Source organism: Epinephelus moara, chromosome 20 (assembly GCF_006386435.1).
Source record: "Epinephelus moara isolate mb chromosome 20, YSFRI_EMoa_1.0, whole genome shotgun sequence".
NCBI classification, from domain to species: Eukaryota; Metazoa; Chordata; class Actinopteri; order Perciformes; family Serranidae; genus Epinephelus; species Epinephelus moara.
Window position 1 is genome coordinate 11708392 of NC_065525.1, and position 24460 is coordinate 11732851.

Consider the following 24460-nt stretch of genomic DNA (forward strand, 5'->3'; position numbering starts at 1 on the left):
CACACACACACACACACACACACACACACACACACACACACACACACACACACAGCACGGAGACAGAAACACAGATCTGGCTCCAATTAAGCTACTGACCCCTAAAGATTCTTGGTGAGTTTAGAAGTTAACACTAAGCAGTTTTCAACAATCAGCATTTTAAATATTGTTTCACTTTCTCTGTTGCAAATTCTGTTCATTAAAAATTTGAATAACTCCAGTGATAGGAGGGGTAGATTTTCAGTTTTGACAGGCCTTAAATACAAGAACAAAAATCAAGGGTCACCTTGCATTAAAGTGTCCCCACTGACATCATACTCCACATCATGCAATTTTTTGTGGCCATGCCACATTTAGCAATCCAGGGCTAAATTCTAATCAGCTATCAGGGACCTGTGAAGGACACCACCCAAGGGAAAAAAGAAGTTATTCTCCAAGTCTTCACAGCTTTTAAATAGTGAGCAAGTTCACTTTTTAAAAACTGGATAAGATTGGAAATATTGACACCTCTCAGGCCTGGGAGCAAATTTTAAGATAAATAGGCTGGTATGAAAATGCAAGGTTAGGACACAAGGGCGAGCCGGAAAAAAATCCACCCATATCTTATCATGTCGCTCCTGTTCCTGACTTGTTCCCTGCACCGAACTCCCTGTATAGGCTAACTTTTATTTTATTTTAAGTCTCTATTTACAGCCCTCACTCTTTCACATCACACTGATGCACATAGAAATGCTGCTGTCATGTATTTCCTGTGTATCATCCAGAGTGACCCCGTGTCATGACCCTCATATGGTGTTATACGTGCTGCTTTACTCCCTGGTGTGTCTGTAGAGTAAATACACACTTTCTCTCCTTAACAGTAATCCTTCTGGCGACCAGCCCTGCTTATTTCAGAGGTTTCACCCTCATCGCACTGAAGGAGGGCAGAGAGGGCACCACGGACGACGACTACACCGGCCAGTTCCAGGTAAGAATCAGCAGGTGCACAGAGGAAAGGGAGAATACTGAATGTGCTCTAAGTTGGGAAAGTTCGCAAAAAAGATGGACTCATTTGCATGCACATGGGAGTCGATTTAGTTGCTCCCCGCTGTCTTCTGATATAGAGGTTAAAGGAGGTGTCGCTGACAGACACAAACACAGCTCCCCTGGATGAAGCTAGAAAACTGAGCTCTCCCGCTGTGGTGGAGAAGAAAAGAGAATCTAGTTGCCTCTTTGGTGCGGCTCTTCTTGGGTGAGGCAGACATGGCATCTTTCCCGCTAAGTAGCAAATATCTCCTCCAGCGGAAGAAGGAGAGAAGGAAGGAGAAGGCAGAGGAGGAAGATAGAGAGGCAGAGGCATGTGAGGACAGAGAAAAGAGATAAACAGAGAAGGTTCGAGAGAAAGCAGGAGAGAGATGTGAGATGTTTGGTTCAGTAGTAACACGGCTCCCACTGAGCAGCAGAGAGCTCCTGAGGAGAGAGCCAGACTTCCTCAATTACCTCCCGCTCAGTGTAAACAGGAACACACATCTGTAGCTGTGTTTCCACACGCTGATCCTAACCAGACTCTTACCAAACAGAGCAGGAGACTGCTTTAATGTAGCCAACAGCGAGAAGATTTTGCTTCTTGTTTCCACAAGCTCACCGACTTTGAGACAAATAATCATGTTAGTTGAGATTTTGAAGGAATGCTTGTTCTCCTGACAGATCAGTGAGTGTAAGCCATTCATCCAGACCTTTGTCCTGAACCATGACCTTCCTTTTCATCATGTTGTCAACATCTGTGTTTGCTGGTGCTTCTGCAGTAAACAGTTAAAGTTTCTAGTGATGATGGAGTGAAATAAACTACAGTAATCAATTCCTGGTATGTTGATTTAATCATCCAGAATCTGGCACAGGCTTTTGACATGTGCCATGAGTCAGCTGTAGCGATGGGTTATGCGGGGCAGTGGTTGGATCCAAATGCAGACGGATGAGGAGGCAGCAGGATGAAGTCAGTGATTTATTTTGAAAAGCTTAAGCTTACAGGCATAAAGAGTCCAAGTCAGGCTGTAGATCCAGCATGCAGGTAACATTCAGACAGGTAACAGGAAGCAGATGGATAACAGGAAACCACAACCAAATGTGCTTTCATATGACACAGATCTAATTTTTTCAGAGTAGTGAATTTTTTCTTATCAGATCTGGGCCACTTTCATGTGTGGTCCTAAATCTGGTACATATCACTAGTCACGTGACTGCTATGAACGCAGTGTAGTGGAATTGCATTTTTCCATACATCCATGGTATTTCTTTGTCATACTTCACTGTCCAGAAGCAGATCACTCAACATATAGTGGGGCTGGGTATTGGTACTCCATACCTTTAAGGTATTGACCGCAATAACGTGGTACCAAGTAGTATCTAAATTTCTCTAGTCAAAGATACCTGCACTTGATCCTCTTTGCGCCGGTGATCTGATCCCGGACTGTCCCGTCTCCTGCGCAGATCAATAGACTTTCTCTTAAAGCCATCTTCAGAGCTGCTATCTTTGAATGGCCAGTTCAACGTCTGCCCGGAAAGCGCGAGCCACACAGCAGCTAACATCCAGCACCATGCTGTGAAACAGTCCCAACAAATGACTCGACTCTGTTGTTACACCCGTTAATGAAAGCTGTGTGATGCTGACAGTGAGCCTTGTCACTGTGTGTGTGTGTGTGTGTGTGTGCAACTAAGCAGACTCTCACAGCTTTACCCAGTGCGAAGCTTACACTCAGCTCAACACTCAACGAAAACCCAGCCCTAACATATAGTTGAAACTACACAAGGCTGCTGTAGCTGTGCTTTGCTGCGGTAGTCTCCCCCAGTTGCCAGAGCCTGAGTGCTAGACGCTTTCTGATGGGGACAGTTTGCCTACATTATGTGAAAGCATTGTGGTGATGCACCGAAAGAATTATTGGACGGTAGCGCTGGACGTCCTAAGGTTTTGAAAAAAGTGTTCCTTTGTAAAACCCTCCACATGGCGGTCACACCACTCCTGACTCCTCCCACAACCACTTTCTCTCCACAGATCTACTAGCAATAGCTTCTAGTAGAGCTAGTGGACCAAAAGCCCATTTGTATGACAGCTTGTTATAAAACAACAGTCATTGCTCTGAAGGGCCATTTTTCCAAAAACAGCTACACTCTCTCCCAAACAGAAACACATGGCTAATTATTATGCAGAGTGACATCATCAAACTTTCCTACAATGGCAATCATTTGGGAAATGAAGCTTGCATGACCACGTCGTCCATTTTTACCCCAAATGCCTGTTTTGCAGATGTGAAGACTTTGGTAGTTGTTCCAGCGCACATGTGTGTGACGGGTTGGTTACATATGAGGTGTTTCAGGGCAGAGATCCATTCACACTAGGTGCGATTACATGATGGCTTCTCATTCGGAATGAAATAAATCTGAATGAAATCATTCGGAATTAAAGTCTTTCCAGGTAGTGTACATGGGAAATATTCATTCCGAATGAGGGTTTACACGGCATGGGAAATATTCATTCCGAATGAGGGTTTACACGGGAGATCAGTTTAATCGCCTTTATTTGGGTATGTGCAAGGTTTGGGGCAGGGAAGGTTTCTGATTTTTGGGTATGTGCAAGGTTTGGGGCAGGGAAGGTTTCTGATTGGATAGGGGGCGGGGCGGATGTTAAGTTTACCGGAAGAAAACACTGTAGTCCTCGCTCTGGATAACAAGATGCTTGACGACGCCAGTCCTCGCTCTGGATAACAAGATGCTTGACGACGCCGTTCTTAGTGCCTTTTTCGGGCTTGTTTTATATTCTTGAAGCAGCAGTACGGCAACAACCTTGTTCTGCTAATGCTTCATCTGTTGAGGAGGAGAAGGGAGATAGAAGACCCTGCTGTGGCCAATGGAAACTGGTGAGTGCAACGAGTCTGACTGCTCTATCTCAGCCCGTTGCTATGTGCGCTTTATACGTCATCGCGCCAGAAGGGCAAGGAAACGAGCATGTGCAGAAAGAACGGAATGGCTGGAATCGGGTAGGAGGTGTATGCAAGACAGAAAAATTCTTCCAGTCGGGTTCTGAAAAGGAATATTCCACCCCTGTGCACCCGATTAGATTTTCTTTCGGGTTGGCTGTTTTCATTCGGGTTGAGGTGTTTACAAGGAGCATTTCTATTCGGGTAGGGCTTCCAACCCGAATGCAAAAGGAATACATGGCTCCATGTAAACGCATGTACTGATATCAAATAAGAGGTCACTTAAACCATGAATGTGAACAGTCGAGGCAGGAAGATCGGCTCTGGGGAAATAATCAGAATTGAATATTAAACCCTGTAATGTGAACTTGGCCAAACAGACATGGATTAAAGCAGGATTTGGGGTTAGCAAGGTAACTTAAGGGTTAACGCTGGGTTTTCAGTTGAGCGGAGCTAGTTCACTTTTTTTTTTTTTTAAAGATTTTTTTTGGGCTTTTGCCTTTTAATTGATAGGAGAGAGTGAAATGGGGGAGTGAGAGAGTGGGGGGGACAACATGCAGCAAATGTTGCGAGCCGGAGTCGAACCTGCGACCGCTGCAGTGAGGCATCGCCTCTGTATATGGGGCGCCGGCACTATCCACTACCCTACCGACACCCCTAGTTCACTTTTTACTTGGATAAATCACCATGGTAACTGATGCAGAACAGCTATTCTGCTTTGGAGCAGCTTAACTTCAGACAATCGGATTGTTAGCACCCCGACCACTGACCAGTCAGATCACTGGAAATAAATTCTGAGTGACAGGTAAAGAGAGATATTATTTTTATAACTCAGGATAATCATTTTATTGTTTTAGGCTTTTGGTTTAAACTCTGGTTTTAATATAGAGCTTCTGACAAACAGAGAGATGATTTACAGCACTGAACACATGAGGGTGATTTTAGCTGCACTTTAATTGTGAAGTCCCAGTTCATCACTGCAGCTCAGAATAACACATTTTTATACTTAAGTCATGATAATAGCTACACATATTTTAAGCCTTGGCTGCTTTTAATATTTTGTAATTTGAAAACTGCCTACTGAGTTGACTGAGCTAGTTTATATCCAGCTTTGTCATACCAGTGATCAACATGGCCAGTGTTAGAGTCAGTGCAGCCAGATAAAGAAGAGGTATCATAGATATGCTGAACTTGCTTCAGGGCTGGTATTTCTAGAGCTGGATCTGAGGCAGTGGGAAGCAGGTGGGTGACTGGGTGATGCAGATGAGGAGGTGAGTGTGGGGAGCCAGGCAGAGCAGATGAGGGAAGTGGAAGCAGGTGTGCAGGTGGGTGTGGTAGTCAGGTGATGGGGAAAGGAAAAGAAACCTGTGGAGTTTTTGACCACTAGTAGTGCTTTGGAGCAATTTATGGAGTTGGTCCCTGCATACAAATGCAAAATGCAAAGATGCCATACACATTCCTGTTGTTTCATATTATTTCTCTGATGGACAGTTGGCAGCTGCATCTCCTGTGGCCATATGCAGCCATGCTTGTGGCTCTGTGAGGCTGTTCTTGAACATAGTGCTACTTTGAGCTAAATGCTAACATCAGTCTGCTATCATGCTCACAGTGACAACGTTAATAGATGTTAATACAAAACAAAAATGTCTACCTCTTTGTGGCACTCGAGGAGAAATCAGATGATCACCAAAGTCATCCCTCTGGGGACTGTGAATGCTTCTACAATATTTCATTGCAGTAGATTTTGTAGTTGTTGATATTTCTGTTTGAACCAGATTAGTGAACTTACTGACACACTGACAGACAGACAGCCAGATATCACCATCCCTGAAGCCAAAATCAGCTTTTGTTAGACCCTGGGGATACACACAATGTGTTTTATTTGTTTACAAGAAAATTCTACAGGGACCCTTTTAAAAAGTACCAAAACCAATAAACAGTAGGAACTAGTCCATACCCATTGGTAGCTTTGTCACCTTCTACCTATGCCAATCCTCAATGCCAGTTTCACATAGACTGACCACGAGTGAGTAGAAAAACGTGGGACAGACAGAATGACTGACTGACAGAATGATACACTGACAGTTTCCGTGATTATGTACAGCATACCATACCATGACTTAGTCATACCAAAAATTAGAAAGAAAAAAACCCCATTCGGCCACAGGGGGAGCCACAGCGATCGGTCGCATTTTAGCCATTTTTAAGCATTTTTCTGTTGTTATAGCGCCACCCAGTTGCCAATTAGAGTTAATTTTCTCCAGTCACCTTGAGGCGTCCTGTTCTACATATCTACCAAGTTTAGTAAAAATCGATATGGCGGTTAGGCCTAGATAAGAAATTAGCTCTGTAGCGCCCCCATTTTGTTTGATGGGGTCAATAATGGAGGGGTCCCCTCAGATTATGTGTGGTCATATGCCTACAAAGTTGCGTGGTGATCGGTGAAACCCTTGAGATGTTATACACCTTTATGTGATGAGCCACGCCCTCCGCAATATTCATTGCCTTATAGAAGCTCAGTTTTAGTAAGTTTTCCAACTTTTGCCAAGAGGGAACTTTTGATATTGGTCCCTAGATTATGTTCACCCAGTTTCATGCAGATCGGTCAAACTTGGGGGGTTCTTGGGGCAAATTTGTTCCTCATGAGGAGAGGCATCTCTGTGCAAAGTTTCATGTCTGTACAACATATGGGGCATGAGATATGCCCATTCAACATTTGCAATTTCAATTGGTTGCTATAGCGCCCCCCTTTGGCCCACTGATGTAATATTGCTTCATTCGCATCCTCCCATGACCCTCTACCACTGTGCCAAATTTCACATGGATTGACCAAGTCAGTGAGGAGAAAAACGTGGAACAGACACACACACACACCCACAGAGTTTTCGTCATTATACAGTAAGATATGCTGCTGTTGAAGTTTTACACTTTTACAGTGACATTCTTGTCATTATTAATAAAATACCTCATAGTACAATGATATACAATTCAACAGCACCACAAACTGCAACATCCACAATGGTCATAAGGTTAAATCTACACCTTTAAAAACTGAACATTATGAGGACTGATGTATTAGACTGTACTAGTTTTAGTTACGTTTACCTAACAAACTGGCAGCTGAGTGTAATGTGCCGTAAGTGGCCCATTGGTATGTGGACAATGGAGTGAAGTCAATGTAACCTCAACATAACACCCACACTAAAACCATGGGGCGTCTGCTGCTGCAACAGCCTCCACTGTCCTGTGAAGGGTTTCCACAAGATTTTGGAAGCTGGCTGCAGGAATTTGCCACGAGAGCATTAGTGAGGAGATAAAACCAGGCTCACAGTCGTCGGTCCATTAAGTTCTGCCAGTTATTCAAAACCGAATTGGGAAAAACCATTTCCTTATGGACTTGGCTGTACACAGGGGCGTTATCATGTTAAACTGGAATGGGTCACAAACATTTGCCACAAGGTTGCAAGCACACTTTTGTCTAAAATAATGTTGTATCTCTTAATTGGAACTAAGGGACCCAAACAATGAAAAACTGTGGTAAGGGGTGTTTCCCCTCTCTGGGATCAATAAAATATGTATTCTTCTTCTACTAATTTTAGATACAGAGCAATGAATGGATCCAGAAAGTGACACAGATATTTTCGGTTCAGTTGTTTCAGCCAAGGGCTAAATGATAAGTGCATCCACAAGTTGTTATAGATTTTTTTAAAGTTCCAGTTTGTAGGATTGAGGGGGATATATTGACAGAAATGGAAAATAATATAATAAGTATTTTTTCTTTAGTTTATAATGACCTAAAAATAGGAACCCTTGTGTTTTCATTACTTTAGAATGAGCCATTTATATCTACATAGGGAGCGGTTCCTAGTTTATGGAGATCGCCATGTTGCACCGCCATGTTTCTACAGTAGCCAAGAATGAACAAAGAAACACTGGCTCTAGATAGGGCCATTTGCATTTTTGCATTTTTGCGTAACTACTGCCACCGTAGTAAGAAACCCCTTTGTGTGAAGCAGCACCGATAAGAAACCAACTTTTTACTTTGGTTTAAATCGCCTGATCTGTTTGTTTGGGAGACCTCTGTGGATAAAAACCTACTAATCATCTGGATTTTAAGTTAAGAAATCAACCAAAATCAAAGCAGAGAAAAAAAGTGAGCACACATTAGCAGGTGCTGGGCTAACCGCCTGACTCCAACATGCATAACCGTGTCAGAGAAACACTGATTTTTAACATGAACCTGCTTTATTCAGTGATTTTACTGTTTTGGAGAGGAGGAGACCTCTGTGGATAATTTGTCACATGGTAAAAAACCTCATGAATGTCTGGATCCGTAATAAGGTGAGCACACATTAAGTTATCAGAGAAAAGGTGGTTCTTTTACTGAAAAAAACAAACAAATAAAAAGCAGAGGATTGTGCCGTCTTGGCAGAGTTATTGGCTCAGTGAGTCCTTTTCGAGATCATTTATTCATTCCCTGTCAATCCTTTCCCTGGGAGCTTCATTTTTTGACAGTGAAACTGAATGTCTTTTTGAGAGTGTGTCAACACTTATTAATTGTTTCATTTGTTCATTCATTCATTCACTGTGCTCCTCTTGCCTCTGGGTTTACTCTCCAACTTTTCCAATCATTAAATTTTAATGAAAATTCTTTGCAAGTTTACACAATGTTTTATAAATGATTAAACAAACAACAGCCACAGGATGAAAAAAAAGAAGAAAACACCAACAACTAAAATTAATTATGTGCTGTCTGTATAATTGTGTCCTTAAGTTTTAAAAGAGTGGTTTTGTGTGAGCTTCCCAAGCAGGATAGTTAAAGTTGAGAAGTCTGGACTTCATCACTTTAATTTTACTTGTTTGGTGTTTTCAGTGTGGTTTCTTCTTATCACTTCTCAAAACCCAGCTTATTGTGAAAACACAGGATTATCGTGTTGTTTTGTAGCCTACAGTAAAACTTTAGTTTTGTCTGAATCAAGATGAAGGCAATTTTGAGACGACCGCTTTGGGTTCTCACATATTGTGGCTAATACCTAAAATACACTAGAAGACTTTAAAAACACTCAAAAGACTGAACTCACATTTAAAGACAATGATAGATTCAAGTAACATACATTTAATATTTTTATAAGACTGGGTATCTTGCAGGGTCACTATTTGCAAGACTACAACCACATTCTTTTTGAGATTATCTCCTGTCCTGCTACTGGTGGAAAATACTGCGCCAAACTCCCTTTCAAAAATACGGCATATTAACTATTCCTTACGTGTCCACAAAACTGTAGAAACACAAGATAAAAGGTGTTGTATGCCAACAGCATTCTTCTCAATTCAGCATTGATATATCCATAAAGATAATCTGCATCCATAATTTACATTTTACATTTTGTCGTCTCAACGTGCCACCAGCCTCTGATGGTCAGCTGCACTGTTTTAGTGGAAGGAAACTGTGGGAATTTGTTTAAAAAAATTAAGATTTCTCACTAAAATAAGTGCTGGTTTTTGGGTTGATCATTTTTCCTCCATTTCCACAGTCCAAGAAAACTGAGACTTGTTCACAGTCTGGCACTCAGGCGTCCCCTCCATGTTTACTGTCTACCTGGTTTGCAGCCTCTTGTTTAGTGCTGGAGAGAGCACACCTATTGGATTACAATGTTCACGTCATTAAACTTCAGCGTTCGCATGAGCCAAGACTAAAAACCTACGATAATATTAAACATGTTTGATTTTGTCATAACATGAAGATGAGAAAAAGACTGTCTTAGACAGCTTGAGCTAAGTTTTATCACCACCATGGATGGATTACTGAACAGGTCTACTGGGCACAGATCCAGGGGCCCAAAGTGTCAGCGGTCCTCCTGGGCCTAACCTGTAAAATGTCACTAGAAGAGACACATACTGATCTGGAAGAGAGCCAACATAGCTGCAAAGAGACATACGGAGACTCAGGACGATGTCAGAAAGGGTAAAACAACCACAAAGAGACAGACAGTGACTGTAACTGTGCGTTCACACCAAAAGCTGCCAGAGCTGCAAAGGTGTCAGGTCTAATTCATTTTCAATGGAAAGTGGCAACCAGAGGCGTTTTGAGCTGCAAATGAAAGTTGAAGACTGGTTAACTTGATGCAAATTTGCTATGACGCGTTTGAGCTGCAAATGACCAGCAACCAATCGAAAAGTAGATGTCCATCGCTTGTGTGGAACCCAGAGAACATAGTCGGAAACTTTTAGTTCCTACCATGCATTCGTTCCTACTTCAAAACTAGCAGCAAGCTGTCAAACTGATATGTTTAGCCTGAAGTAGCGCTGGAACCTCTCCCCATCCAGCCGCAGCTCCCGCACCAGCCGATGATATTCCCCGTGCTGTTCACGGCACTGGAGGATATCGTGAACCCAGACCCGACAGAGGCTACATACTTTATACAGTCTATGCTACACCCACGCAGGTGCCACACAGCAGCAGTGTCTTCCATATTGAATCGATACACAGGTGTAGACAAGCGCACGTATTTAAACAATTTCTTTGTGTTCTGGAACGCTTGTTATTTGAATGCAGTTCATTTGCCCTCCTTACCACCGGTTTAACTAATCGCACTGTAGGCACTCAAACCCAAACCACTGACAGTGTTTCCCCTAGGTTTACAGCTTTGGGGGGGATAACAAATCAAAAAATGTTGCTCATATTCAGTTCAGGTTCGGCCCACTTGACATGCTGCTGTGTTGTGCTACGGTGTATTCAAGTACTGGAATTTATTATTTACGTGACAACACCTGAACGCAAGACAGGCTGTGTGTGTTTAATGTTTGATGTCAGACCTATTTAGATTTTTTATCGTGTTTTCATTGTCCAAACGTGAAAGTTTCTGTACTCAGGCAAATGCACAAAGTCACATTTCTGTGCTCCAGCCAGTAACCTGCTTTGCGGCTCCTTTAAATTGAGAAGCATAATCGAACATTCAGAATTTCACGTCATGAGCGACTTGAGCTGCTTTTGCTGCCACAAATATTTTACCAGCAGCGCTGCTAGAGCGAATTCAGCTATTTTGCAGCTCTGGCAGCTTTTGGTGTGAACGTACAGTAAGAAGATTCAAAATGACCACAACAAGAAAAAAAATGACCACAAAGAGACAGAATACAAAGAGACTAGAGCTGTGATTGGGCCCAAAAAATCAGACCTGACCTACACAGTGTCTGCCAAAGCCTGAACTGAGCCCACCCCACAGCATGCTTTTGGGCCCGAGCTCTGTTTAAAAACCCAAATCTCTACCGTAAAATAAAAAATATTATGTTTTATATATTATAATAAAAATATCAATATTTTAATATTCAAACATTTATTAACGCACCACTTCTTCTCTTCCTTCAATAGTCTGTCGTCTTGTGCACAATAGGTTCATCAGAGCGGGTTGCACCCTACAGTGCATTTAGTACGCACATCAGTCAATGGGGATGTGGTGCGAAGTGATGATCACAGCTTTTTGCTGCATGTTACACATCCCTTCCACTGCTGGGGAGGCAGAAGCAAACACTGTCAACCAAGCCGCCTTGCAGCCCCCCCCTTCTCTCATTTTCTGTTCCTCTCTTGCGCACACTCTCTCTGTCTCCCTCGGTTTTTCACTATATTGCCCCGTTGTTCCTTCACTTTCCCTCTCAGTCGCAGTCCCCCCATCTTTCTCTCTCTTTCCTCCGGAGTCAGTCTTTTAAAAGTCCTGCTGTTTATGCATGAGAATTGCCAGTGTCATTAAAAAAAATCGGGCTCAGGCAGAGAATCAGAGCTCTAGAAGAGATGCAAGGCAACTACAAAGACACCCAAAATGACTACACAGATGCACAAAGTGACTACAAAGAGACGAGAAGCAACTACAAAGACACACAAAACTACAAAGAGATGTGTAACGACTACAAAGAGATGCAAAACAATGAGAAAAACGCTACACAACTATAAAGTCTGTGTGTCTTACTCCTGCTTAGTGGAGGTGGAGGGGCCTTTTGCATGTTTGTGCCCATGTTTCATATTCCGCCCATGATCTTAGTACAAACGATCAAGATAACATGAGTGCGCATCAACTGAGGTAAAACTGATGATTTCATTACAACATCTGAAAATTTTCTGCAACAGTGAAATCGCTTAAAAAGTCTTCTGGTTTAAGGCTGACATTACTTGCTTGGATTTTGGTTTAAACTCAAACATCTCAGCTCACTCTGCACTGTTTGATTTCGGCTCCCTGCACAATAAATACCTCACAGTCTCAACCTCCAGGTCCCAGCAGAGTCTGCAGTGAGGCTGAGACCGGGGAGTAGGCAGTGAGAAGAAACTGGAACAGTCTGAAGAAAATTAAAGTTGACAATCTGGCTTTGCAAACCTTTTAATACATATTGGCACATCCATCAGATATTTTCTGTTTTGTAATTGACAGTTGTAATTGAGGCTTTTATCCACATGTGGAAAATGATGAAGGCCTCTAGAGATAAGCTGCTATCAAATCACTGTCAAGTGTTTCAAGTGTATATTTGGTTCTGAGAAGCTGACTGCATGAAACAAGATGTGTCCAGCATGAGGCCACATTATAAGGACACTACGCTGTATCATTGAAAACTTAGAAATTAGTCTCACAATGATTTCATTTATTAAGTACGCTCTGCTTTGTGTTCCAGTTATATCAAGGGGTCGATAAGAGAAGATGCAGCATGACAGCGAGGCTGGCTTTTTATCTAAATGACCTCAATCCATCAAACTCAGCTTCTCTTTATCAGAGAGGTTTACATTATAATACTTATGTAAAACGAAGTTTATACAACAATTTATATTCCTGACAGTTTATTCTCCACAAGTTAATTATGCGGCTACTTTTGCAATGTCATGATTGTTATTGTGCTGTGCAAAAGGAGCCAAATGAACACAGTTGTGGTTCCCCATACGGCTGTTCTCTCTCCTCCCTCTCTGGTACTCGGTTGTTTCTGGCAGCTGTCCTGGAATGTGCCCGCCTGCTGTTTCACTAAAACACCACAACTGAGAGTTGCTGCTCATTGTTTTTTCCTTAAGCAATAATCTGCTCTTTGTCCCCATTACTACCATTAAAGGACTTCTGTCTTAATGTGTCAGACCTTTAAAAGTACGTCTGTGAGTGTGCATCACTGTGTGCGCGACTCCCACTGAGTCTGCAGTCATTGTCTGCTCAGAAATGTGTGCCTTTGTGCTTATATATGCACTGAATGGGCATGTGGGTATACGTGTGGGTCTGCCTGTGTGTTTTTCCCAGCCCTCCTTGCGTTGGTGTGGGACGTGGGTCATATTTATCTAGGCCAGCAACGTGTTATTGCTCAGGGAGACAAACAGAGCTTGTTTGGATAAGGGGAGAGATGAGCAGACATGAGATATTATCTTCTTTTTTTTCCTGCACAGATTATCTAGGGTTCTGAGTTGAGCTGGGGATAAACAAACCCAATCAGTTTAAAGTGCCACAGCTAAGTCATAGGTTTCAGATAGAGGCAATTACATAAGCCAAGCAGAGCTTAGAAGGCTTTAAAGAAAAGAACGTGTAGGATGTGTGTAGAGTTGTAATGATGGTGACCTGATACGTAGCATAATCAGACCCAAATGTGATCCTAAAGTAATTATTCTGACTCTACAGATATTGATACATACAATACAGGAGCCCAAGTCTCCCTGTGTTTCTGATTAACATGAGTTTACAAGGACCTCTATGTGCTTGTTTACTTCAAGGAACTTCCAGAAGACACACATCCTTATTTATTATGCTTGACAAGCTTGTTGGTTTAGATGCTTGAGGTTTCCATAAATAATGTTGTCAGCACTGATGATGGCTTATTAAATACATAATGCATCAAGCCTATGAGTGTAGGCTGGAGTGTGAGGCCACTATTTCTTAGTTATTGCAGTATGTGATTCGCTGCAGATTCAGTTGTGGCTCATCAAGTGTCTGAGGAAATGAGTTTACACAAGGAGGTGACAAATCATTTTTGGGGGGGGACTGATGTACGAAATGTGAGCAAAATTGATTCTTACGGTCAACCAAAAGATTTTCATCAAAATAAATGGTCATTAATCTGTACCACAGATAATCTTAAGCAATGTTTTCTTTTTAAATTATAGCCAAAGCTTTCACATTAGCTGCTCTAAACACTTGAGTGTCTGTTGCACAGGAAGAGACTTTAAATTTCCAAGAGCAACAAACAGATTTATTTTGAACTGGCTAGTTTTTCAGCTGAAGTAGTGACAGCAACAATCCAACCTGGTCTCTCTCCCAACTCATCAAATACTGACACTTGGTCAGTGGCCTTTGGTGTTGATATGACGCACCGAAGCACCTATTAGCAGCAGTATGAGAAGTCAATTTTTTTTATGCTTGGAGCAACTGCCGTAGTATAAAGAGTGAGAAAGTCCACATAGGTCAGGCAGGATGCAAAGTGGCTGGGTCAAACAAACTTAGGACATCCTCCCGAAAGACTGCTGTTCTTGTCATGCAAAACCAATGGTGGACTGAATGAAATACTTATTAGTACTTGTTAAATTCTGGTGGTTAAAAGTCAAGTTCATGGTGACCTTGCATTTGGCTCATTCTCAAGAACGTTACATCCCAAGAACACCTTGAGGGAATTTCTTCAAACGTGGCACAAACGTCCACTTGGATTTAGCGATGAACTGATTAGAATTTAATGGTCGGGGGTCAAAGGTCTGGGTCACTGTGACCTCACAAATCATGTTTTTGGCCTCAAGAATTCTTATGCTAATTATGACAACATTTCACACAATTTCTAATAGGATAAAATGATGCATTTTAACATTTAACATTTTATATCCAAAAGGTCAACTTCACTATGACATCATAATGTTAGGCAAAATCACTTTTCTGGCTGTTACTCAACGTCATAACTCTGACATTGATGTTAGGTCTCTGTATTGGGCATAAATATTACTCCTGTGCCACTCATATGTATCACTTCTCGTGCTCTTTCATTGAAAATTGATCTTTGGGAATTCTAGTGCAAAGATCTGTGGGTAATTATGTACAAAAGCACCACATTGAAGGCAATGTATTGTCTAATATGGTTATGAGATAAAGATCCAGAGATTTTTCATGAATACAAAAATCATCACACATTTTTTCAGATAAATGCCTAATTAAACTTTATTATGTGAAATTATAGTATGATGTGCACCGCTGGGAGAATAGGTCAAGCAGTGACTTAGAAAAGGAAACAATGCCCCACTGTTTGGTGTTATAGAAAATGTCACCACTTAGTTTTAAGTGTTTGAAGGCCAAAAGCGATTGAGGATGACTGCTGTAGTCTCAACAGCTCTGTGACTCAGCCTTGGTCTGAGCAGGAGCCTGTCTAGTTTATTCATGCTGTTTCTCTGTGACAATAGGCCAAACAAACTGGGTAGGCAAGGCTGGAGAACAGACACAAGTAGGCACACTCACCAGGACACTCTAGAATACACACATGCACCCACATACACAATGGCTAAGTTTACTTGTTTGGTTATGGTAAAATTGTTCACATGAACCCATGATACCTTCTGATTCATGCTCTCTGTTGTTTTGATTAAACAAAACATTTATTTATGTTACTGACTAACATTCAGGCAGAATTGTCAACTCGTTATACTTGGTTTCCATTTTCAGTCTGATATTGCGTCCACTCTGACCGATTTACGAGGGGGAAAGGGATTTGATTTTCCTCAACAAATCACTAGAGACCAACGTATCTGCTTGAATCTAACGCCATTTTAAGTCCACACTGATGTGTAGCCCAGGATTGTAAGATAGGTGTGGAGCAAAATAAAAACAAACTACAACGTCAGGCAATATAGAGAAGATATGTCGGTTTAGAACAGCCTGGCCATTGTTTTTTTTGCTCCTTATTGGTTCTGGCGCATTGCTTGACAACAGCTTGACAATTGCAGTAGTCTTGTCGGTGGCCTTGATTGGCTAACTGTTAGTTGACTGTGCTCATTGGCCATTTCTTATTTTAACCAAGAATCCGCTGTTTCATGTTATGATGCCACATGGTCAGTCAACTCTGTAGAATGAGCAGATTTCAATGAAATGATTTAGCTTCAAACTATTTCTTTTTGATTAGGCACATGGTGTCTTTTTAACACCAGGGAGCCAGAAGATTGTGATTGTCTATAACAAGGAGAACCACTTAGTGATTGACAGGGGTTATGCATTTGCTCATGTAAAACATCCCAACTTCTGTTTTCAATGAGCTTTGTATCTTAATGATCTCCCTGCTCATCTCCCAATTCAAATCTGTCGCGTGTTGCATTTCGGCTAATCCGGTGGCTTTTCGCTGGCTCTACGGCTGTTGCCCTAACTACAGATTCTGCATTTTCATATGCCCGCCACCATGGAGACAAAAAGACCGGCCCACTCTCTCTCGCACTCTCACACTAAAACAGTAAAATGAAGCAGTGCTGATCAAATATAAACTAAGGTTCTGCTACTTCAGGAACAGATTTTAGCACACTGTTTGACAGTCATACAAGAATATGTGAACAATACATGGGCATCAGACTGTTTCCTGTATTGTAAAAAAATGTTTTCAGAAACAGATTTTGGCTTAACTTTAATTGAAGATCATTTGTTACTAGGCAGCTGCCATATTTCGTCCTGTGTCAAAACTGATGGGCTCGCATTATGTCACCCACCAGTGGGAGCATCTATTGGTCTGCTGCAGTGTGGTGCATTCTGGAAGTTGTAGGTTTTCTACCTCTCAAGCAAAAGTGAATGCCACAGCCTTATAGCACCAACTGCATAGACAGCCCAGGTTTAAAAAAGATCATCTCAGAGTTTCCAGGGGTGAAAGACTTATTAACTTGGGGCTGGGAAAAACCGTTGAGTTTCAGGTGCTCCACGCTTACAGAAGAAGGCAGGAAGAGAGAAAGGGACAGAACAAAACTCAAAAGCAGTGTGCAGAACTGCTCATGCAAGGCCACACTAAACATGCATCTTGAACCTGGATATATTCTAGCTCTAAAACTCAAAACAGCTGTCAGTTAAGCATGGCTTGGCATTTCTTTTATGGGAAAGAAACAATGATACCAGTTGGAAGTAATCCTTTTTTTCATTAATTCAGATGTACGTCTTTTTGCAGACAGCAAAAGTAAAAGGAGTCAAGGTATTTCCATGCCATTAGGGATTAATGAGGTTCAGAGACAGATCAGGAAGAAAAAAATGCTCAAGTCAAAAGCTGAATGCTCAGTGTTTTGTAAAGTGTGAGCCCAGTGCCACGGAAAGTCTGTCGCTCCACCAAATTGTATTTGTATATCTTTGTGTGTCATCTAGTCTGTTCACTGAGTGTGCTTTTTAGTCAAGGTGACAGACTTGTCTGTTTTTGTCAAAGCTTTTCACACCAAAGCCTCAATAACGTCACAGCTTTCACACAAGAAAAACAGAGATGAGAAAAGGACACAACAGACTTAAAGGAATGCAGGAGAGAAATCATTTGAGCTGTTGCTACAAGTAGAATAGAGACAGTCCTTTTACACATCTAGTCTGAGTGCACACAAACAAGACACAAACACTCCTTAGTTTGATGGCCATGGCAGCAGTACAGCTCATAGAAACATTTTAAATTTCTCTTAAATTGACCTCTACACTAAAATGCAAATATAATTGTAAAAGGGTGCATATTAAAAAGAGCTTTGGGGTCAATTTTATGTTAAATTTTATGTTGCTTCTTCAGTGTTGTTTTGTGTAATTGAGCGCCAAAAGCCACAGAATTGGCTCCATTTGCTAAGAAATAAACCTACAGACACACACACACACACACACACACACACACACACACACACACACAGTTTTTTACGGAGTAGATGTTTGGATATGCGACACTGCTGCCTTGGTTGGGTGGCTCTGACACAAACTGTAATATGATGCAATATTTGTGATAGCCCCAAGTTCTCAGCGGTATTGTGCAGTAATAGTACGGCTTTGATTGATGGAAAGCTCAAGGCAAAATGTCGGCGCCTTCGAGGTCTTCATCGAGCAAGAGATCTTTGTTACTTACTGAAATGTGCTCATCTTCAAATGTTGATATGACATTTCAATCTGTGTCTGCCTGCCTGTGGTTTTCCTCCAAAAAGTTTTGTCTCTGCACTCAGGTCCCAGAGGTTTTAACTGTATTCACTTCTTTGTAACTGCTTTGCATTTAATTACAAACCTTCAGTGTGTGCGCACACCCCGACCAACAAACAAACACACACACACACACAGACACACAGACACACACCAATAGCACTCTTATTGTCAGTTTTCTCCAGGGATCCTGGGTGTCTGTTCTGGGTTTGCATTGTCTGTCTCCCGCTCTCAGTCTCTTTGTGTGTGTGAGAGGTGTGTGTGTGTGTGTGTGTGTGTGTGTGTGTTTGAACAGGGCTCTGCGTTTGCTTGTGCAGGCACTCTGAAGCATCTGTGTTTACCATCTCAACAGAAAGCGAGAGATTGAGAGAGAGAGATTGAGATAGACAAACCGTGGACACACACAGACATGCCAGCCCCTGCAGTGAAAACAAACGCTCCTTTGCCAGTCTTCCCACACTGCCTCTCTTCCCCTCTTTGTCTGTCTGTCTCTCTTTTTGTCTGTCCTTCCATCTCTCACATATCCTCTGTTGCCGGTGATAGAGCAGTACGGCTTGAAACAGATTCTTCTTTCTTTGTTTAAATAAAAGTCATGACAGCAATGCCAATGTTTTGTATGTACAGAAAAAACTGTGTCCACGCAATTTTGACTTCAACACCACGGACTGACTTCCAGCCATTAGGCTTGAGCCTGATGATTTCAAAGACTTGATCTTTCCCCTAAGCCCAAAGTTAAAGAGTCTTAATGGGATGAGTAGTAGAGGTCAACCGATTTTTAAAGGGCAGTTTAATAATGATAGTTTGGAGCAGGAAAAATTCCATAGCTGATAGCCCCCACTCCCCTGGTGGAAAAAATATTTTACCTGTCGGATTTAACAATTTTTGATTTCATTAGAACTGTTGAACTGAACATCTAATTCAAAGTAATAAATGTCTACATTCATTTATAAAGTTGGAACTGAATGTCCATCCCAAAGTAATTAATAAATCAATCTAGTGCTGAACATCAAACTAACAATAAAAACTCTGAGTAGGGCAATTTTTATTTTTCAGGCTATTATTTTCCCTCAAAGTCAACTTTAGATTATTAGGTACACACTGACATCAACCTAACTTTGTGTATGGAGCCTCAATGCAACAAATGTTGAACCAAACAGTAACACACACTCACACTGCAGAAGAGTCCTGTTTTCTCTGGAGCTGTATTCACTGATGAAGCTCCTTTTTGCTCGACTTACACAACCCGTTCCTCTTCAGCTGCGGTCGGTGATGTACGTCCTTGCGTGACTGGTAAAGGCTGGAAGAGTGTTTCAGGAGATCCTTTGTCACCAAGGCAATAAGACTGTTTAACACCTCTTGAATCCAGTCACACACACACTTACACACATCTCATTCGCCACAACTAGCTGGACTGTGGAACAGGCAAGACATCAGCCAGTATCAGAGCCAAGTTCCAATGATAGAGATAGTTTATAAAAATGTCCTATTGGCACTGATGAACTGGTTAACCTTTTCCAGTGGCATACGTAAAGGCAGAGCATCCAAAGATATAGCTCTCAAGCTAACAATCTTGACTAGGGAAATGAGTTAAGATTTGATTGTCCTGACTCGGAGCTGGACTTGAGACTTGTCTTCACTTGACACTTACCTGGCTTGACATGGAACTTTGAGTGTCTTGACTTGGGATTTGATCAAGTGACTGTGATTTGATTGTGCCTTGAGTCAAACATGCTTGTCTTGAGTTGCGTGTCATGAATTTTGGCTCGACTCACTTGGCTTCAGACTTGATTTGGGACTTGTCTGTCTTGCATTGGGTTGCCATTTTGAAAGACACTGTATTTGAATGAAAAAGAGAAAAACTGAAAGGACCATGAACTGGAAAGTTTAGGACTTGGCCCACCAAATGAGACTTGTCTTGTTGTGGGATTCAACTATCAATTGAGATTTGACTATGTTGACTTGGAATGTGATTTGAGATTCAACTGTCCTAACTTGGGGCTTAATGCGGGACTTGCCTGTCTTGAATTTGGCCTTGACGGTCTTGAATTGGGATTTGCTGTCTTGAGTTTAAACTTTATCATTTGCTCTGGGAATGCAGTGTTTTGGACTTGATTTAATTTGATTGACTGTGTTGACTTGGGACTTGACTGTCTTGCATTGTAACATACCTGTCTTGAGTTTGGACTTTATGTATCTGCCTTAACTTGGAACATTACATGGGACTGGATTGTCATGCCTCTAGTCTTGAAGACTTGACTGATTTAAGGCCACACTGAGCAAGCACAATGATGAACAGTTGTCCTATTTATGCACTCTGTCACCCTTGTGTCAATGCTCTAGATGTTAAGTGTGTACATATGCTACATCTGAGCCGCAGCTTCATTACAACAAACAAGCCATACTTTTCTCATGTCTAGACAGCAGCTTTTTATTTAAGTATTATCCTTGTGCAGTTTCTGTTTCAAATTATTATTCTGTAGCCCTAATCTATCTCCACATTCCTCTCTCTCTCACAAAACTCTGTCTGTCTTTTTCTTAAGCTTACGTTTTGCTTTCCTTTATGTTTCCCTTTTTCTCCTTTTCTTCTTTTATCTCTTTTATGTTTCTCTCCCCACACTCGATCTCTCCCTCTTCTTATGCCCTTTAGCCAGTTGTTTGTGTCTGCTTTTGACTGACAGAGCTTCAGTCTGGTGGCACCAAGTAAACCAAACTGTGTAAGATTTGAGGAACTCAATACAGAAATATAAATGTGTATGTGTGTGTGTGTGTGTGTGTGTGTGTGGTCTATATGCATGTGTCTTTCCAAGTTTGTCTTTATTTCAGTTTGCTCTCTTGTGGAAAAGCAAGGAGAGTTTGGGAAAGAAAGCAAGCAAGCAAGAAAGAGAGCTGTCTGTGACTTTTGTCTCCCTCTTAATGTCCTATCAGGAGTTTGGGACGGGTGTTAGGTCATTGTTATTGTTGAGCTGAGGCAGCTGGGGAACACTAGCTACAAGGTCATAGGCCATGTGTGCATGTGTGTGTCGGTCTGTGTGTGTGTTTAGTCTTTAAAATGTCTGACAAGGTCCAAGTACCGAAGGGACTGGGCTAGACACGTCTTGAATACACAAGACTGTTATTATCCAAAGCCTCACTCTGGGACTTTGAGAATTGTCCTCTTTCACACAACTTTACTTTTGGCTCAAGCTGGTTTCACTTGTGTGATTCAGTTGAGAAGAAGGAATAATTGTTAATGTCATCAAAGCAGAATTAAAACTTGGTCATGTTAATGCTACTGAGGTTGTCTTAATATTAAGTATAGATATCCGTTAACAATTGAGATTAATGGTAAATGAATGACTCACTCCCTAAACCGATACCATTAACACAGGTCACGCACAGTTCACTCATCTTTGCTCCCGCCATATCTCAATTCATTAAACACTTTGCTTCTCTTGCTCTGTGATCACTGATGAAGATGACAAACTACTCACTTTATGCACTTATGACACATTTAAGAGGAGGCAAAGTGAATAACTTCTCCCCTGATAAAGTTTTTAAACACTGGCCTATAAAATATACAGCAGCTAGCAGTTTCAGTCGTACTGGCATCAAAAAAGCCATGTTGCGCATACAAACACATTAGCACCATGTTCACAGATAGACGTTGGGCAGTACTATACAACTGATTTAATCAGACACAAATAAGTCAGCAATGCGAATAAACTTGCTTGGTGCATGGAACAAGCATCTGTGATTTTGAGTTTGGGGGTTGTTGAGGTTCTTCCCATTTTTGGCTTCAGAAATCCGATCATGATACAATATTAGATTTTTTTGGACAGTCATACAACACTTGCTGATATCACAAAGTCTGTTACGATAGGATTTTGATTCTATACCATTCAGGGGATCAATATGAGACGATATCAGCAAATGTCCTCATTGACTTTTTCTTGGCTGCGTCTCATTGTCTGCCTGAAGCTAAGGTGCTAGCGATGTTTGAATGTTTAGGGACAAGATGTGCTTGGACGGAAGTGGTGACACAGATTTGCTATGGGAATTTCAGAATAAAGGCGTATCATGAAGATCACGATATGTATTGATGTTTTCACTTTGCACTGACGATATTGGATTGTTGATCATTGAATCGATATATGGATCCAGATTGATGTATTGTTACACCTGTACTGGAACAGGGAAATTCCAACTTCCCAGTGTAAATGCAATGCACCATAAATTCCTCCTCCTTCTGTTTCTAGATCATTGATGAGGAGGATACACAGTTCATGACGAACTGTGCCCCTGCAGTGACGGAGAGCACACCTCGCAGACGCACAAGGATACAAGTCCTCTGGACAGCGCCGCCTAGTGGGGCTGGCTGTGTTATACTGAAGTAAGTTTCATTTTTGTCTCATTATGCTCCTTTAAAGAAGACTAAACTTTCAACCAGCCTTTTTGATGGTGTTATTGATGGAGGGCAAAAATAAAAAATAAAAAAATTGAAAATAAGCTTGCAGAGACTTGAAAATTGAGATATTAAATTCATCACAGTGAACATTTATCCATTTTATGTTCATTTATTTATTTATTTTTGCAGTTGCAAGCAGGGACTGTTTTGAAAATTCTCCACAGCTTTGAAATGAAAGATTTCATATTCAGTCAAAACAACTTGCATTAATTAGGTATGTGGTGGAAAACCAAAACCAAAAAGAAAAACAAGAAGCAACATGATCATGTGAATGTGTTTTTCTTTAGCTCTAAAATGCTGTTCAGGAGTCGGCTCTGAAGTCTCTGATGTCGAGACCTGACAGCAACAACAAAGACGGAGTTCAAATGAGTCCCTGTTCACTGATAATGGTGTCTTGACAAAATATAGGTGTGATAAATGACTTCACTTAAGCAAGTTTCAAGTCTCTGCAAGCTGATTTTCTTGCTGTGACGAAATTAATGGAAGTCAGTAGCTGCCTAAAAGAGAGGGAATCAATCTAAAAAGCATATGGTGTGCTGCGGATAATGGAGAGTACTAATGGAAAGTAGTTTATAGGTAAAATTAAAAACCACCAGTATGATCCATCAAGTTATATAATTCCACAGCAGGAGCACTTTATCTACACTTTCTACTGCAAAGCAGAAAGCAGAAATGTGGACAGCTGCACTGCCAATGAATACTGTACCCTCACATGGTCATTGTTGTTTTAACAGATAGTCGTTATTGGTTATAGGCAACACATTAAGTAAGCTAATGCCAGGTGTTTCTTCAGAGGCCACAACACACTGTGGCTCTACAACAAAGAGACAGATGATGGTTATGGGGGGCAATTTGTGGTTTGAAGCAGGTGTGACTCAAGGGCCTGCACTGTTATTTCAAGAGTGTGTGTGTGTGTGTGTGTGTGTGTGTGTGTGTGCGTGTGTGTCAGTCTGTGACGGTAGTTTTATGTATCTGTCTGAGATGGTAGCAACAACCCCAAGATTACTCTGAAACTGTGAATTGTTGAAAAATGTCCAACACACCAGGACAAGGCTTAAAGGCGCTGTATGTAAGAATGTGGCCAAAACGGTTACTGCACTCAAATTCAAAATACTGCCGTGAGTCGTGTCCGCCCCCCCTCCCCTACAGATTCGAGGTTGCTGGACAGCGGCACGCTGGAGACTGATTTGTTTGCCCACGGGTGGCTGCCGTGGCAGGGCCGTGTCGCAGCGTCCTTGATCTTCGGTTTTCCAGCGGACCATTCAAGCAAGTCCGGCTTCCCTGCTCGGCACTGTTTCCACACTGTGTGGCCCATGGAGCAGACGCACTAGGTACTCCTGCTGGCTTAGCTTGCTTCCTCCGGTTTAGCGCTCTGATGACTTGAATGGGGATAAGATGATTTAAAGCTCCAGTAGGCAACATTGTTTTGGTATAATTGAGTAAAAATGTTATAATATCCTCTGAGCATAATGTAAATCAAGTGGTCTGAGACAAACAATAGGTTTTTGCACCTCACCATGGCTCTGTGTTCAGCCTCTAAAGAATCATTATCGTGCCGATGTGCATCAACCAATCAAAGGTCAGCTCAGACATCGTGCCGATGTGCATCAACCAATCAAAGGTCAGCTCAGACCACTGCCTTCCTATTGGCTGTTCTACTGCATATGCGCGTTCCCGTGCCGCTGGCAGAAGGGGAGAGCAAGCGGCAATGGCGAACAGTGCACCAGGTAAAATAGCTATTCCAGCATTGGCTACAACTGCCTACACGGCTAACCCCAAAAAAAGGAAGACAGAACTCGGTTCCCCGGAGCCCCGGAGGGAGGGGAAGGGTGAGGTGGGTCCGGGGCCGGAGGGTGCAAGGGTCGGCCGTGGGAGCGGAGCCGAGGGCTCTCTGCGGAAAGGCCAAGCCGAGCCTTGGGGGTATGTGCGGGGCCGCGAGGGAGGGATGGGGCGGGCTGCTG

General features: G+C 42.0%; 1 protein-coding gene across 1 annotated transcript in view; it reads left to right on the forward strand.

The window, feature by feature from the left end:
* The window catches only part of LOC126408047 (spondin-1-like), a 139500-nt gene that overhangs the window by 1054 nt on the left and 113986 nt on the right, over window positions 1-24460 (forward strand). The window contains exons 2-3 of the mRNA XM_050073402.1: window positions 861-967; window positions 22291-22424. Coding sequence (XP_049929359.1) covers window positions 861-967; window positions 22291-22424 — 241 coding nt within the window. The remainder of the gene's footprint in view (window positions 1-860; window positions 968-22290; window positions 22425-24460) is intronic.